We start from the raw sequence: 17491 nt of genomic DNA on the forward strand, positions 1-17491 counted from the left end.
GAGACAGGTTCTGCTCCTGCATGTCCAGCGGGCTTCTTGCTCTTGGCTTTCAGAACAGCCTGTGTCAGTTGTTCTTTGGGAATTTACACCAGAGCAGTTAATAAAAACAAAGGATGGCTCCTTGTTTCTGTTGCATAGACCCTTCTCTCCCAGCCACATCTGCTCCTGTTAGGTTTGGAAACATTGCTGACATTCTTGGAGCTTTAGCGGAGAAAGAGCCGAAGGACAGAAAAGAGAAATTTTATAAACACTGCTTAACAGCTCTGTTTGATATCATTACAAAAATGATTTTATTCTTTTTGTAGCATCTGAGCTATTACATATGAACACTTATACCAACACGAATCCTGTAGCCATTTTCCCATCTATAAATAGCATCTTAGAATAGAAGGTCCGGTGTCTGGGAGTTTGGAACATTTTGTTCATCTTTTCCATAGCTGAGAAAATTTATGCTGGTGCAGGGGGTTTCTTTCTCTACCTCTAGTGGTCTGATGACCATCACCCTCTGCCCCAACTTTTGCATCTATGAAATAAAGATTTATGGAACATTTCTTTATTATCCACAAGGGCTTTCTTTGTGCTCGGGGTCATCCATTTTACACACAGGAAAAACCTGTGTGTGATAAATGAATCATGCAAAGTCACGGAAGGTGCAGTTAGTGAAGCCAGTCTGCCAACTCAAATCCAGCATTCTTTCCCCTCGCCTAGAACACCCTGCAGCCAAGTTGACTCCTGCCCTTTCCTCTCTGCTGCAAAAGAATTGCTTGAAGTACAGCAATGTAACATAAAGGCATACCTGCTCTACCTCAGAGTTTCACTTCTATTCTTACCAACTGTGGTGCTCTGTTTTGGACTGGGAGGTATAAATTATAGAGTTGTTAGAAAATGGAGGAGTTTTAAAGTCCTGGGAAAAGGATACGGCATTAAGAGCAGGGAGCCTGGGAAGAGGCCCTGAACAGTTAGGGTCACGTAGGAGAAGAGGAGCCTTCACAGCAGAGAGAAACAGAAGGAGCAGGCCATCAGGTAAGAGCAGGACGAGGATACGGTGCCGCCATGAAAACTGAAGAGGAAACTGTCTCAGGAAGCAGGAGCGTGTGGGTGTGTCTGCTGTCTGTGTCCTGGATCTGACAGCGTGGAGGGTGTGGGCGACCTTGACAGAGCAGGTTCACAGGGAGGGATGAGTGTGTGAAGAGGGTCTGGACCATGCGGAGCAGAAGGAGGTTGCCGGGAACTCCTTCTGCAGTTCGACTCTGATGGACCGCACACAAGTGAGGTGGCTGGAAGGGACAATGGAGGTCAGAGGGAGGGGGTTACACATGGCAGCCTGTTTGCTAATCAGAAGAATCCCATAGAGTTGGACTGAGTTTGCTGGAGAGAGAGGTGGTACCCCGGGAGCAGAGTCTCTGGCAAAGTGCTATGGGAGGCGGTATCTGTGATGAGGATCCCTTGTGCGGCGGATGATGGAGAAAGGGCCAAGGAAGAGGTGATAACACTGGAACAGAGGCGTCTCGGTGCCCAAAGAGAGTGGTGAAGCTGGGACAGAGCTGGTGTATAACATGAGGATAGAGTTGGTGGTCTTGAATACAAGTGAGCTGGAAGGATAAGAAAGTGAGTGGTCAGGGAAGGGAGTGGTGGAATTCAGATTTCAGAGGCTGTATGGCTGCTCTTGGCAGTCAGAACCAGGAAAAGGGTGGCTGGGTTAGGTTGAGGAGTATGTTTAGGGGTCAAGGGGGTGTTTAGAGACAAAGAAACCAGGTTGCATGAGTCTCAGGTACTTGCTGAAGATGGCTAGGATGATGGTGGGACTCAGGGTGGCCAGGAGGGAGAAGAGTGGTTTTGAACATAGAAGGAAGTGGGCAAAATATGAAGATGGGAAATCCAGCCACCATAAACGGGTCTTGGCAGGAGGAGGAAGAGGCCTGTCACTCACAGGATGAACCCTTCCCCCGGGACTGTACTGGCGCCATCTGATGCAAGGGAGTAATTGTGTGTCAGTTTTTAGAGCTTGGTGAGTTAACGTATATAAAGTACCCACCATGGTACCTGTGTGGATGCATTTGTGCTGTCATGTCCGACTCTGTGACTCCATGGACTGTAGCCCATCAGGCTCCTCTGTCCGTGGGATTTCCCAGGCAAGAATACTGGAATGGATTGCCATTTCCTTCTCCAGAGGATCTTCCCAAGCCAGGGATTGAACCCGAGTCTCCTGCATTGGCAGGCAGACTCTTTACCACTGTGCCGTCTGGGAAGCCCACCATAGTGCTTCATACATGCTAAAAAAATGAAAAATACTAGTTTGTGCAACCACCGTGTACCCTAAAAACACATAGACCCATGCCTAGTCACAAAAGTAAAAGTCCCTGTGACTTTTATTATAAGCCTCATTATTTGCTTTAATAACATCACCATCCCTTACTGTACTTTCAGTTCAGTTCAGTTCAGTTGCTCAGTCGTGTCCGACTCTTTGTGACCCCATGGACTGCAGCACACCAGACCTCCCTGTCCATCAGCAGCTCCCGGAGTTTACTCAAACTCATGTCCATTGAGTTGGTGATGCCATCCAGCCATCTCATTCTCTGTCGTCCCCTTCTCCTCCTGCCTTTAATCTTTCCCAGCATCAGGGTCCTTTCCAGTGACTCAGTTCTGCACATCAGGTGGCCAAAGTTTTGGAGTTTCAGCTTCAGCATCAGTCCTTCCAATGAATATTCAGGACTGATTTCCTTTAGGATCGCCTGGTTTGATCTCCCTGCAGTCCAAGGGACTCTCAAGAGTCTTCTCCAACAGGACAGTTCAAAAGCATCAATTCTTCGGCGCTCAGCTTTCTTTATAGTCACTCTCACGTCCATACATGACCACTGGAAAAACCATAGCTTTGACTAGACAGACCTTTGTTGGCAAAGTAATGTCTCTGCTTTTTAATATGCTGTCTAGGTTAGTCATAACTTTTCTTCCAAGGAGCAAGAGTCTTTTAATTTCATGGCTACTGTGCTTTACTTTTATTGAAGATGAGTCTGCAAAAATATGTTAGTACCAAAAAACGTCACTGACCTAGCAAACTAACAGGGAGGAGGAATGACAGGAAGGCACACTTCTGCTCATGTTACATTCCTTTAGAATTCTCTCGGCGTGTTGAAAAAGGAGTTCCTGAACAAATGAGAAACTTCGTCTAGATTTCAAATTTAGGAACAGTATCATTAGTCACTTTTTCATATATAATAACAAGATCAGTTAAATCCATTTAAAAATAAAAGATCTCCCTGCGTTATGAGCTTTTAAAAATGGGAGAGAGTGAAGCAGGTGCAGGCACCCTAGGCTTCCTTCTCCCTGACTGCTTCTCAGATCACCTCCTCAGAGCAGGCCTGGATCCAGATATGGAGGATTTAGGAGGGGCCCAGCTGTTGAATCTTACTGAGCTAGTCAGTTATGAGATTGTTATCAATAATGGTAAACTTGGTTATGATTACTTTTATTGATTATGTGAACCTCTTTGGGGTGAGATGAGAATCTTACTTTCATTATCATCATAGTGAAGCCAAGAGAAGCCTCCACATGATTAGATACACACATATACATATATGTATATATCTCCATATTGATATACATACAAATTAGATACATTATATAAATATTATACAATCCTGCAGTTCATACTCCCCTCCCCCCAAAAAAAAACCAACATATGAAGAGTTCCTATATACCTCTGGGGATCGCTGTCTTAATCCCACAAATTGCAAATATGGTGACTCAGTCAGAAGAACACATAAATTTTAGGGTTTCCAGGATGCATTTGATTTTCAGTCGCAGAAAACCAGTCATCCAAGCCATGAGTCTGTTTGGTCCAGTCTGCTAATCCTGACAATCTGTCATCTGAGTGTTTGTGACTCCATTCATAATGAGTATGAAAGCGTCCATGGTATATGAAAAGTCCTTATCCAGATGTCACTACCCTTAGAAAAAACAGTAATACAGAGAAGAGACTAGACATGGAGATTTTAAAAAGCATCCTGAATAGATGGCAGGTGAATTCCAGGAGATTCCATCCACGTGCTTCCCTTGCAGACAGACACAATCAGCTGCTAGGAATAACCAGGGTATGTAAACATTGAGGAAATGCCCAGAGTCGTGGTAGTAAACTCCTCCTCCACCCCTCTGATTCAGGCCTGCCGTGCCCCACACCCCTGTTAGACTGTACCGGTGCTGCGCTCGCCTGGCCCACCACCAGTCAGTTGTGCCAAGGAAAGGCCTTCCTTACTGGAAGCATCTGAAAGCGGCTGGCTCTCAGCAGCACTGGTGTCGGGCCAGACGGGGCTGTGTCACACTGCTTCCAGAGACTGACCCCAGGGCCCCTGCAAGCGAAACGCTGCCGAAACACATTTACAACTAGAAACATCAGATATTCCTCCAAAGACTTTACAGAAGTTGGCAGATGGAGAGCTGCTGTGGTGACAGCCCTGGCAGGAGCATAAAGTATGCTGTATGAGCTATAAAAGAAACTGTCGTGTGGTGTGACCATCACCACGGGGCAAACCTGTACACATACCACAGACGTCTGACAGCACAGGCTTTGCGTTTAGTGAGGCGCCGTGCTTGTCTTTGGAGAGAAGGCCCACGATATTATCCTGTCTTGAGTCCTTGGCACATGCTGGCCTCTCTGCTGTGAAAAGGCATCCTGGCCTTTTTCTTCCCAGCAGACACCTGTCCCAGCACCCCAGACATGGGCCCTCGCCTCTGCGGGGCTCTCTGTAGACAAGCGCTGGCTAGATCCTCTTGTCGCACTCCCCGTGCTGGGGGATTAGTGACCCCTTATTCTTTGTGGTTAGGCAGGTAGTCTGTCACGGCCCTGAGGTTTTGGTTTGCTATCCCTATGATCTGTGATGGAGCCTGGAGCCAGATGCTAGTAAAGCCCCGATGGATGAAGGAAAAATTTCATCCCTTCAATAGCCACAATAGTAACTAACCAGGTGTTAAAACTGCACATGTTGGTCTAGACTTGGAAGGGTCACAAAGAGTTGCGTGTATTTACTATTTCAGTCAAGTATCAATAAATATCACTATTGAGTTAATCAAGAGGAAAGAACAGTGAAGTCTGGTGGGCTGCCGTCTATGGGGTCGCAGAGTTGGACCCGACTGAAGTGATTTAGCAGCAGCAGCAGATGCTCAAATGCTCCTTAAACACTGCTATCACTGAAGTGTTAGGAATGCAACTATACTTTATAAGACATATCATATCATTAACTTTATTAAATATTTTAAACATTTCCTCAGTTTGCATATTTACATGATTGATAGAATTGTTACAGAAGAAACTGACCGTTTCTTTGAACAAGCTTTAGTTAACAGATAAAGGAAACTGAAGCACCAGTTTGAAGGGAAAAGTGAATGACAAATGAACTTGAGACACTCATGTTCCAGTTTGACATTTAAAGGGATAAATGTCCTAAGCATCAAGCTGAGGCCTGTCTTACCTAATATAATTGATGATTCTACAAACCATTAATGGTGTTAGAAACTGGTAGCAAAGCACCAGTAGATACAGTTTTGAAATTATTGTCTTGAATCTCATTAGGGAATTCTATAAAATACAAATTGTTCTATACACAGTTTAAGATGGCTGGGAAACTGCATTCAGGAGCAAGAAAGAGCATATCTCTCATCTTTTAAATTCATATTTACTTCTACTCACTATTTCTGAGGGAAAAATACAGAGAAAATGGATGCTTGGTAGTTAAGAGAATTGTTTATTTCAGAACAAATGACTTTGAAGAGTATGACTCCAAGTTCTTGAGTTACAGGTTCTTTTTTTTTTTCCCCCAATATATAATACTATATATATATGGTTTGGGCTTCATGGGGTCTTAATTGCTATACTCTTCATTGTGGTGGGTGGGCTTCTGTCTAGTTGAGGCGCGAGGGCCCAGTGGCGCCGCAGCATGTGGGGTCTTAGTTCCCCAACCAGGGATCGAACCTGTGTCCCCTGCACTGGAGGGCTGATTCCTAACCACTGGACCACCAGGGAAGCCCCTGGATTCCTGACTGTCTTAGATGAGTGTTACTAGCCTGGTGGCGAGATTCTCGGTTTGATAGCAACTCCTGCCTCAATTCCCCACCCCTGTATGTGGTTGAGTTACACAGATTTGTCACTAGTCCCGTTCTCAGGTTACTATTAGAACACTTGTCATCAAGCTAGAATACATGATTCTGAGCCTGCATGGTTTTGGTTTGGCCACATGTACTTATCTACCCTCCTGCCTTTCAGTGAACTACATACCAGTTACTTCTACCCAGAGCAGCACGACTCTCCAGTAAATGGAGCGTGTTGGAAACTGGCTTGGCTTCTTGAAGCAATGTGATAATCAGCATGAATCTTACTCTTGATTCTTCGGGCACATTATTTTAACAAAATGAGTTTTGAGGATTCAGCTATTTTTAAAAGGGGGGAATTGTTCTTTTTATAGCTAACAGCTGTGCAGTATGGCTTTTTCTGTTAAATTAGCACAGGATTAAGTATATTGAGGATAATAGGGCTGGTTCGGGTCACTCAGCCCTAGAAAAGAGCCATGAAGTGAAAACAGGAACCCCTGGCAAGTTCCCACCCACTAGGTGTCATTCAGGTATAGAGAATTGCTCTTACATTAGCAAGAACAAGCCTTGTGAACACTTGTATAAATCGTTGTTTCTGTTTTCCTTAAATGGTACTGATCTTCTGCACATTGTCCTTTCGCATCTTTCTCCCTGAATAGATACAGAACAGGACAGATGCAAAGGTGGAATCCATGGTGCACAGCGTCAACTCAGCCATTACTGCAGCCTGGCCTTGCCAGTGTCTAACTTATCATCATATATAAAATTTAAATTTAAATATAAAACCAACTTTGAAAGTAGGCTTTTATGTTCACTATTAAAAATAAATGCCCAATAGCTTCAAATGATTTCACACATCCATTTAAAATCAGGATTTTCAGCATCTAAGCCCCTTGGCAAAGGATGGAGCATCCCCCAACCAGCCCTTTAACCGGAAACTCATCCTATAGACTCTGCTGCACCTTAAAGAGAAGGTTACCTCTCAGTGGAAAAATCTCATGCTTGCATTAGTGCTGGGTGGATATATTGTGCCCAGTTCCTCTAACATGCATAGCTTCTATAGGAAAAGAAATTTGAAGGCTCAGCGTGTGCAGTAAAAGTTAACATGATTGTTTTTCAACTGTTACTTTTTATATGTTTTCATAACTTGGATGTGCTAACCGATCTGGCTCGTAATCTCTGTTGAGTGACACGATGATGGCAGTGAGAGCTTATTCTCAACACTAGCGAGGGAGTAAGCGGATTTGTTGATCTAATATAGATTGCTGTGTCTTGGATTTGTTCAGATTTATATGGACAGCTTCTGGGGATAAAAAAAAAAAAAGGACAGTGAGGCAGCATGGTGGGTCTCCAAGCACACAGAGAAGACCCAGCACTTTACAGTATCTCTGCAGCAATAAGGAAAAAGTAAAGATGAGTGGCGGAGAAGTACAGTCCAGGGGTTTTAATAAATACCTTCACGCTTGGCCTCTGGAGCTAACAGTTCTCAACAGCATGTTTAAAAAGAGGGTAGCAATTTCATGATTGCCTGAAATAAAGTTTGGCACCAAGTGTTTTTAAATATGCAGCCTAATAAAAATACTGAGGTAAATAAAATGATTGTGTTTGTTCCTTGAAAATTAGGGCATGTGGTGCTTAAGCATCGAAGTCATTCATACATACTTTAAGGTAAAACTGTTTCTGATAAATGCCAAACCTCCTGATTTGGCAGAAAGCCTGTGTGACTCCAAATTGAGGGCAGTAATAAGTTCTTTGAGGTGCAGCGTATGCTCAGGTCCTCTGAGGGGGAGCCTGCCTTTGTGATTAGGTCAGCCTGAAAAGCATTTGGCTCTTGTTGACCTTACTGTTCATTTTCCTTCCTTCTCCCGAGGTGTCTGAGCGTTTGAGTCAACCAGGAGTGGCGATCGGTTTGGCTTGGACTCCCTTAGGTGGGGAAATCATGTTCGTGGAGGCAAGTCGGATGGATGGCGAAGGCCAATTAACTCTGACCGGCCAACTGGGGAATGTCATGAAGGAGTCTGCCCACCTCGCTATCAGCTGGCTCCGCAGCAATGCCAAGAAATACCATCTGACCAATGGTGAGTGGCCCGCCCCAGGGTGGGGGCAGGGGTGGGGGGCGTGCTCAAAGCTGTGGGTAAAGAAGAGCCTTGGGATCATGACCCAGGAGGTATCCCCCAGTTCTGAAACAGAGATAAAGGAGAGCTTTAAGTGACCACTTACACCTTAAAGCACAGACCTTTGCTTTTGAACTGCAGTGGAAGTTCTAGTTCCCAGCTGAGGACTGTTTGACTGGAACCTGAGCTGGAAACTGATTCCAAGAGTTTGTTTTGATTTTCCTTCTACTTGGAATAGAATGAAGCTGTTCTTCCACACCCCCACTTATACTGCCCACTAATATTTTGAAGGATGTATTTACCCCAAACATTCATTTTTATCTCTTTGATTTTCTTTTTTCAGAGAAAGAGAAAACCGGTTTAATTTTTCTACATCAAAATCTTTTTTCCCTTTCTTAAAGCTTCTGGAAGTTTTGATCTTCTTGAGAACACAGACATCCATCTGCACTTCCCAGCTGGAGCTGTCACAAAAGATGGACCATCTGCTGGAGTCACCATAGCAACCTGTCTCGCCTCACTTTTCAGTGGGCGGCTGGTGCGTTCAGATGTAGCCATGACTGGTGAAATCACACTGCGAGGTCTTGTTCTTCCAGTAAGTATGAAAAAGTCTGTTTATATGGTTTTTAAATTTTTTAACTTAAAATTTTTATTAATAGTATTTTAAAATCTAAATTAATAGTGGTTTGCCATCTTCCTATGAATGGCTTAGTTTTAAACACATATTTTTTATATCTGCAGTTCAAATTTTAACATTTTGATCAAATGAAAAACTGACCATTTTCCCCATGTTTTCCCTTCCACTAAAAAAGAAAACTTGCTGACAGGAAAAAATACCAGTCTGGTTACCAGAAATATTAGCTGTTTAGACGAAGATTTGAGGCTTTGTTCTAGTTAATGAATTGTTAAATACATAGTGTATGTGTGAAGTAGGATGGTGTCTGCGTGTTTTATTTTGGCTGCGCGCGTCTCCACTGCAGCGCCTGGGCTGCCCTTGTTGTGGAGTGTGGGGAGTGCGTGGGCTTCACAGTTGCGGCGGCAAGCTTAGTCACCTCACGTGGCGTGTGGGATCTCAGGTCCCTGACCAGGGATCAAACCTGTGTCCCCTGCGTTGGAAGGCTGATTCTTAACCACTAGACCACCAGGGCAGTCCTGAACGGTAGCTGTTCTTAAACTTTAAGCCCAGTTCTCACCTTTTGAAATTCCTGTGAGCCCTCCTATCCTCCTATAGATAACTTAGATTACTGTAATTGATAGATTGATAGAAAACTTTATAGAAAAGAAGTAGTACAAGATGGAAGTTTGTAGTAGAGACTAACCATTCTTAATTGCTAAATGTTGAAAAAGTTCTGTACATACCAGGCTTTGGGGCTCCAGCCTATATGGTAACTACTTATAAAAACACTGAAAAATGCATAAACCTTGAGAGATCATTTAGAGGTTTAAGTCATTAGGTAGCAGTACCAGTCTACATTAAAGTTTTGGCAGGTTTGATAGCAAACTGAGAAAAAAAGAAATGTTCTTTATTCTGAGAACACCTCTGCTTTAATGAAGTAATGGTGGAAGTAGGTCATAGAATCACCAATTAAGATCACTAAAAATGCTCTCAGTTCTCTGGGTTTTTAAACTTAATTCAACCAGGAAGTCATATCCTAAACTGTATTTATGTTCTATACTCAAAAGGAATGTTGATCTCTTTTCTTCACATTGCCCCAAAACTATTGCATTTCTAGTGACTTGGTGGTTAACACTAGCTGTACTACTAAAAGGAAATGAGCAAGTGCTTTACTAACCATAAACTCTTTCGTTTCCTAGTTCAAAACGGTAAGCTAAGTGAAGGAATAAATTTTAATGGTCAAAAATGAGTGGGGAGCCATCAATCAGTGGGGAACTTCTTCTAGAAGTTGAGCCAACTTCTAGAAGATAGAAGTATCCCAACTGATGTAACAGGATTGGAGGTAGAGACATTCTTCCCAGCAGGAACCTGGTGAAAAGCACTGGCTCAGAGCCAGAAGGTTCAGACCAGAACAGGAAAGGGATGGGAAACAAAAACCAGGGCATTCATTGAGATCTCCACAGAACAAGCAGCTCTCTGCTAGGTCCCCTGACTCAGAGCACATCGCACCAGGTAAAGGCTTTCCCCCCCCGGGGGAGGACAGCCACAGCAGCTCTGAGGAAGTCTTCAGTTTTAAATTATTGCATGAGACATGGAGAAAAGCAGCAGCACTTAAGAAAAAGACCTGCCAAGCCTAGAGAAAACATAATTCAAGAACAGAGGCTAAGACAAAGCTCTTGAATTTAAAAGGATGGTTTTAGGAATTGCTCAAAGAAGCATTCAGAAAAAAATAGAAAAAAATCTGACAGACCCAGCATCTAACTAGACTGAGAAAATGGAGTAGAACAAATGGTCAAGGAAATAACAGGGCATTTCCTAGAATTGAAGGCTGTGTTCACTTTGAAAGGACCAACTCAGAAAAAGGGTTGCATCTTCATGACTTTCCAGTCACCAAGGACAAAGCTTACTCACTGATGACACTAGATATACAGCACCTTTAAGACCCTGAGAGAAAATGATTTTAATCAAGTCTTGTATACACAGCCTTACTGTCAGTTACGTGTGAACGCAGAATAGACATTGCCATACGTTCAGGGACTCAGTTCATCTCATACTCTCTCTGACGAAGGAACCTTGAAAGTGTAGTTCAGCAGCATAAAGAAAAAGCCTGGAAGGAGAGTGACAGGTAGGATGGCAGAAGTGCAGCAGGTGGGGATGGCGTCCAAGGGCTGTCTCCAGGGGTTACCTATATGTGGTGCCTATTGCTGCAGACACACCACCCCAAAACAACAGTTACTCTTAGTTTCTGGGGGGCAGAATTCAGGAGAGGCTTAGTAGGGCTCTTCTGGCCCAGGGACTCTCACTGTGTGGTCACTATACCAGCCCGGTGTGTCATCCGAAAGTTGACTGGAGCGGGGGGATCTGCTTCTGTCGTGGTTCACTCATGACTGCAGATTGGCCCTGGTCGGCAGGAGGCCCCGGGTCCTCACTTTAGAGCCTCTGCCTAGACAGCTGGGGTGACCTCAGACACCTGAGCTACCTATAAACAAGGTTCTGATGTGAGTACAGAAAGGAATAGAAATAGAAAAGGGAATCATAGACAGAAGAGGGGCTCATACCTGTCAAAAATTAAGAATTTAAAAAAAAAAAAGTTTAGAATTTTCCATTAATAGGATTTAGTATGGTGCTAATTGAAATGTAGACAATATACTATTAACCTTTTTAGTGGCTTTCTCAGCTCAAGCTCTAAGGAAATGGAAGGTGATTTGGATGTTTTAAAATAGCAATGAAAGAAAGATGGGTCGGGGTTTATCTCAAGGCCTGAGGATGATCATAAATGAGCCTTACTAGCGTTCTTCTCTCTTTACAGGTGGGTGGAATTAAAGACAAGGCGCTGGCAGCGCACAGAGCGGGATTGAAGCGCGTCATTATCCCTCAGAGGAATGAGAAAGACCTTGAAGAAATCCCAGCCAACGTCCAGCAGGATTTAAGTTTCATCACAGCAAGCTGCCTGGATGAAGTTCTTAATGCAGCTTTTGACGGTGGCTTTACTGTCAAGGCCAGACCTGGTCTCCTAAATAGCAAATTGTAGCCCAGATCGCAACAGAATTTTAAGTTACAAAGTGCCAAAAGGTACTGACATGATTTTATTCACACCAATAGGGGTAAAGCAGAATGTCCCTGATTTGTGAATGTAATCACAGCAGTAACAAGCCTCACTCAAGTGGTGGCTAGTGTTTATTACAGAAATGTTAATTTAATAAATTGATTAAATTGGACTTGAACTCTTGTCTTGCATGGGCTCATTACTGTCCCTGGCAAGTTACGGAACAGTGGTTTTCTTGCGGTTCCAAACAGAAGCCTCTGTATTACCTGAGAACTTGTTAGAAATGTGAACTCTCAAAACCCATCAGCAGACCTTCTGAATCAAACTCGGGGGACAGGAGCCAATCTGTACTAAGCCAGCAGGTGATTCTGGCGTGTAGTCAAGGTCAGGAACCACTGGGATAGACCATTACCTTAGCAGATGCACCTATGGACTTTAGTGAACCCTCAAGCAATCAGAAGGGGAACTGAGCAAAGGTGAGACTGTAGCCAGCTGTTGGTCTTTGTGGAGTGTATTCAAGTGAAGCAAGCTCTGACGAGGTCTGCACATCCCAATATAAGCCCCTTCCTTGCTGAGGGGAGTAACAGAGTGGCCTGTGTTGGCTCACATGACAAACACACCACCCCTAAATGTCTGTGATCTTAGGAAAAAGATCCAGAAGGAGGCAGCCGTCCATCCGGGGATGGTCGCTATGCTTGGTGCCCTGACTCCTGCCACCTCCCCTTCTGTTCCTGTTTGCCCGTGCCAGTGCCCAGTCCTGGCAGACTTGTCTTCTCCTGTGACTCAGTCCAGGATATGGGTCTTTTGAGATACCGGTCTTGGACTGAGTCATGGGAGAAGACAAGTCACTGGAGGAAGCCTACCAGCAGTGGGCACTGGCGCGGGCAAACAAGGAAAACAAGGGGAGGTGGCAGGAGTCACGAAAAGACAGGCAGGACATACTGGAAAAGGCCCTGATGCTGGGAAAGGCTGAAGGCAGGAGGAGAAGGGGACCACAGAGGATGAGACGGTTGGATGGCATCACTGACTGGATGGACAGGAGTTAGAGCAAGGTCCTGGATTTGGTGATGGGCAGGGAAGCCTGGCATGCTGCAGTCCATGGGGTCTCAAAGAGTTGGACGAGACTGAGCGACTGAACTGAACTGAGGATATGGGTAACTTCTATGTACTAGTATTTGAACTTTCTGTATCTTAGTTTTCCTTACCTTTAAAATGCAAATAATTGTACTCATCAGTCTTACTGTAAAGATAGTTACAATGCAACATAAGATAATGTTGAGCAATTTCTAACCATCATTCTAGCCAGTAATGGATTTTAGAATCTTACTATTACAAAATATAACAACAGACTTGTAAAGATACTTTGAAATAACTTGGATAAGAATGTGTTAGTTGCTCAGTCGTGTCCAACTCTTTGCAACTCCATGGACTGTAGCCCACCAGGTTCCTCTGTCCATGGGATTCTCCAGGCAAGAATACTGGAGTGAGTTGCCATTCCCTTCTCCAGGGGATCGTCTTGACTCAGGAATCGAACTCCTTTCTCCTGCATTGCAGGCAGATTCTTTACCACCTGAGCCACTAGGGAAGCCCTAGATAAGAATAACGTGTACAAATTACCCAAATACTGTGCTCAGACCTGGTAATAAAAATCTGAAGGTGTTCTGAGAAGACAAGTCCAGATCTGGGACTATGGCCAGGGGTAGCAGATACCAGGAATTCTGAAAACATTTCATTGACTATCTTGTCACTACTATGAATGTATTATTTCTGCTCAATCATCTTACAAGGCAGGAAAAGAAACTATGTTAATTTGTTTTTGGCAACCAGAGGGAGTTAACCCATACCCACGTTGCTCTGCCTGGTCCACCCAGCAGTGCCACACAGCACGCTTCACAGAGTGGGAGTTCTCTGTATTCTTCCTCACAGGTTCTGAGCATGCACCTTTGTGCTGGTCCTTTAACAGCAGCAGGGCCTCTGCCATGCCCTCTGACTTTGAGCATGCCTTTCCTTACTCAAGGAGCTGACCAAGAAAATCTGTACGTGTATGAAACGAACAGTATGACCTTCCATTTCTCTTGCATCGTTTTCGGTTTGTTGTGTTAAATCTAAGCTTTTACTGTTTAAAAATTAATGGCAAAATTATTTACCATTTTAACTTAAAAGTGTATATGGGGTTATTAATTACACTACTGTATAATCATCACCACTGTTATCCAAAACTTTTTCATCATCTTAAACTGAAACTCTGTGTCCACTAAAAAAGTGACTTCACATCCCTTCATTCCTCAGGCCCTGGTAACCACTATTTTGTCTCTGAATTTGCCTATTCTAAGTACCTAATGTATGGCATCTGGTCCCATCACTTCATGACAAATAGATGGGGAAACAGTGGAAACAGTATCAGACTTTATTTTTGGGGGCTCCAAAATCACTGCAGATGGTGACTTCAGCCATGAAACTAAAAGATGCTTACTCCTTGGAAGAAAAGTTATGACCAACCTAGATAGCATATGGAAAAGCAGAGACATTACTTTGCCAACAAAGGTCCGTCTAGTCAAGGCCATGGTTTTTCCAGTGGTCATGTATGGATGTGAAAGTTAGACTGTGAAGAAAACTGAGCGCTGAAGAATTGATGCTTTTGAACTCTGGTGTTGGAGAAGACTCTTGAGAGTCCCTTGGGCTGCAAGGAGATCCAACCAGTCCATCCTAAAAGAGATCAGTCCTGGGTGTTCTTTGGCAGGAATGATGCTAAAGCTGAAACTCCAGTACTTTGGCCACCTCATGCGAAGAGTTGACTCATTGGAAAAGATTCTGATGCTGGGAGGGATTGGGGGCAGGAGGAGAAGGGGACGACAGAGGATAAGATGGCTGGATAGCATCACAGACTCGATGGACCTGAGTTTGAGTGAAATCCGGGAGTTGGTGATGGACAGGGAGGCCTGGTGTGCTGCGATTCATGGGGTTGCAGAGTCGGACACGACTGAGCGACTGAACTGAACTGAACAGAACTGAATGTAAGTGGAATCATATAATAAATATCTACTCTTTTGTGTCTGACATATTTCACTTAGCATGTTATGTGTTTATCCATGCTGTAGCATGTATCAGAATTTCATATCTTTAAGACTGAATAATATTCCATTGTTGGACATGCCACATTTTATCCATTCATCTTTTTTCTGCCTCTAGGCTGTTGTGCTATGAACGGGTGTACACAGCACTTCTCTGTTTTACGTTCTTTTGGAAAGATGTTTGAGGAACCCAACCCATGTTTCCCACCACAGCTGCATCATTTGACATCCCCACCAGCAACACACAAAGATTCTTATTTCTCTATATCTTGCCAGCACTTTTTTCATTATTTTGTCAGAATTATTTTTGGTTGCACTGGGTCTTCTTCGCTGTGCTCAGGCTTTGTCCAGTTGCAGTGTGCTGGCTTCTCACTGCAGTGGCTTCTCTTGTGAAGCACAGGCTCTAAGTGCACAGGCTTCAGCAGTTACGGCACAGGCTTAGCTGCTCCACAGCATGTGGAATCTTCTCGGACCAGGGATCGAACCCTGCATTGGCAGGCAGATTCTTACCTGTTGTACCACCAGGGAAGTCCTATTTTCATTATTGGTAATGACCATCCTGAGGGTATGAAGAAGCATCTCATGGTTTTCATTTACATTTCCCTAGTGACCAACATTTTTTTCTTTCTAGTGATATTTGTGCTTCCCATAGATCCCTTATGTCAGCTGGGTTTTTGAGAACTGCTAACTTAAATTCCAGTTCAGCAGGCCTATAGGCAAGGGCTTGTTAATCAATGTACTTATCCAGCGCTCTCATGCTTTTTATGCATAGGCTTTTAAAATTTTCGAGTATGAAAACTATATAAAACTTTTAAGTGCCTTGGAAACCAAGAAATTTTATACTGCTTGAGGCACACATGCTTTTTACTTTGCGCCTTCTTTGACTGCAAACCATGTCAGACATCTTTAGTGGTTTTAATCACCTATATGCAAATACAGTGGAAGATGCCATCACAGTAAGTGATCCTTTTTAACATCTATTTACACATCATTGGAAGACCCTGATGCTGGGAAAGATTGAAGGCAGAAGGAGAAGAAGGCGACAGGATCAGATGGTTAGATGGCATCACCGATTCAATGGACATGAACTTGGGCAAAAAAAAAAAAAAAAGATGGTGAGCCTGGTGAGCTTCAGTCCACAGTCATGAAGAGATGGACATGAGCTGGCAACTGAACAACACACATCTTGGACCACAGTTAAGGTCTTCTGATTATGTGAGTGGTATTTAAAGGATATTAAACATATCTGAATTTCTCTAAATCAGATCAGATCAGATCAGTCGCTCAGTCATGTCCGACTCTGCGACCCCATGAATTGCAGCACACCAGGCCTCCCTGTCCATCACCAACTCCCAGAGTTCACTCAGACTCACGTCCACCGAGTCGGTGATGCCATCCAGCCATCTCATCCTCTGTCGTCCCCTTCTCCTGCCCCCAATCCCTCCCAGCATCAGAGTCTTTTTCAATGAGTCAACTCTTCGCACGAGGTGGCCAAAGTACTGGAGTTAACATATCTGAATTTCTCTAAATAAGGGGAGGTAAAAAAATTAAGGTTTCTTTCCTTTTCTTCCCTTGACATTAGTCAAGATTTGCTTTCTAAGCTGTAGCACATATTCGTAATGGAGTATTAGCCATTAAAAAGAATACATTTGAATCAGTTCTAATGAGGTGGATGAAACTGGAGCCTATTATACAGAGTGAAGTAAGCCAGAAAGAAAACCACCAATACAGTATAATAAAGCATATATATGGAATTTAGAAAGATGGTAACGATAACCCTGTATGCGAGACAGCAAAAGAGACACAGATGTATAGCACAGTCTTTTGGACTCTGTGGGAGAGGGTGAGGGTGGGATGATTTGGGAGAATGGCATTGACACATGTATAACATCATATATGAAACGAATTGCCAGTCCAGGTTTGATGCATGAGACAGGATGCTCGGGGCTGGTGCACTGGCGTGACCCAGACGGATGGTATGGGGAGGGAGGTGGGAGCGGGGTTCAGGATGGGGAACACATGTACACCCGTGGTGGATTCATGTCAATGTTTGGCAAAACCAATACAATATTGTAATTAGCCACAAATTATATATTAAAAAAAGATTTGCTTTCTAGTCAAAGTACAGATCATCTTCACAAGAATGGAGTTGTAAGTTCATTTCCATTTCCAGTGCTATCTGAGTTGTGGAGGCTGCTTGAAATGCAGAGGTTTTCTGCTTCCTGTCATCTCAACACAGTGACCTAGTGATGGCTACCATCAGGAGCTCCCTGGACTAGGTGACTGGCGCACATTTAAACCTTATCAAAGTCTACCATGTTGTGAGGTAACCGACTGCTGAGGGTAGAGTAGGCTATTTTTTTTCACTGACCACTGAAATAAGAAAAACCTTCCTATAATTAAGGGACTTGACACTAAGCCACAAAGAATGTTAATTTTGCCAATTCTCCTTCCAAATCTGTATCTGGGACTATTAGATGTAAAAAAAAAAAAAAAAAATCAAGAATTTTTATTTTTTAATTAAGTGTAACTTGTTCAAGCTCATGTTATTTTGGCAAAAATGAGT

General features: G+C 43.6%; 1 protein-coding gene across 2 annotated transcripts in view; it reads left to right on the forward strand.

Moving 5' to 3' along the window:
* LONP2 (lon peptidase 2, peroxisomal) overlaps window positions 1-12032 on the forward strand; it is an 84600-nt gene extending 72568 nt beyond the window's left edge. Inside the window, exons 13-15 of one of the 2 annotated variants that reach the window (XM_061387105.1) lie at window positions 7952-8159; window positions 8597-8787; window positions 11618-12032. In XM_061387105.1, the coding sequence (XP_061243089.1) occupies window positions 7952-8159; window positions 8597-8787; window positions 11618-11839 (621 nt within the window). In that variant the 3' untranslated portion in view covers window positions 11840-12032. Of the gene's footprint in view, window positions 1-7951; window positions 8160-8538; window positions 8788-11617 lie in introns of those variants that run through there. The other variant, XM_061387106.1, reaches the window with a different exon arrangement.
* The last annotated feature ends 5459 nt before the right edge of the window (window positions 12033-17491 follow it).

The sequence above is a fragment of the Bos javanicus genome, chromosome 18 (assembly GCF_032452875.1).
Source record: "Bos javanicus breed banteng chromosome 18, ARS-OSU_banteng_1.0, whole genome shotgun sequence".
In the NCBI taxonomy this organism is placed as follows: domain Eukaryota; kingdom Metazoa; phylum Chordata; class Mammalia; order Artiodactyla; family Bovidae; genus Bos; species Bos javanicus.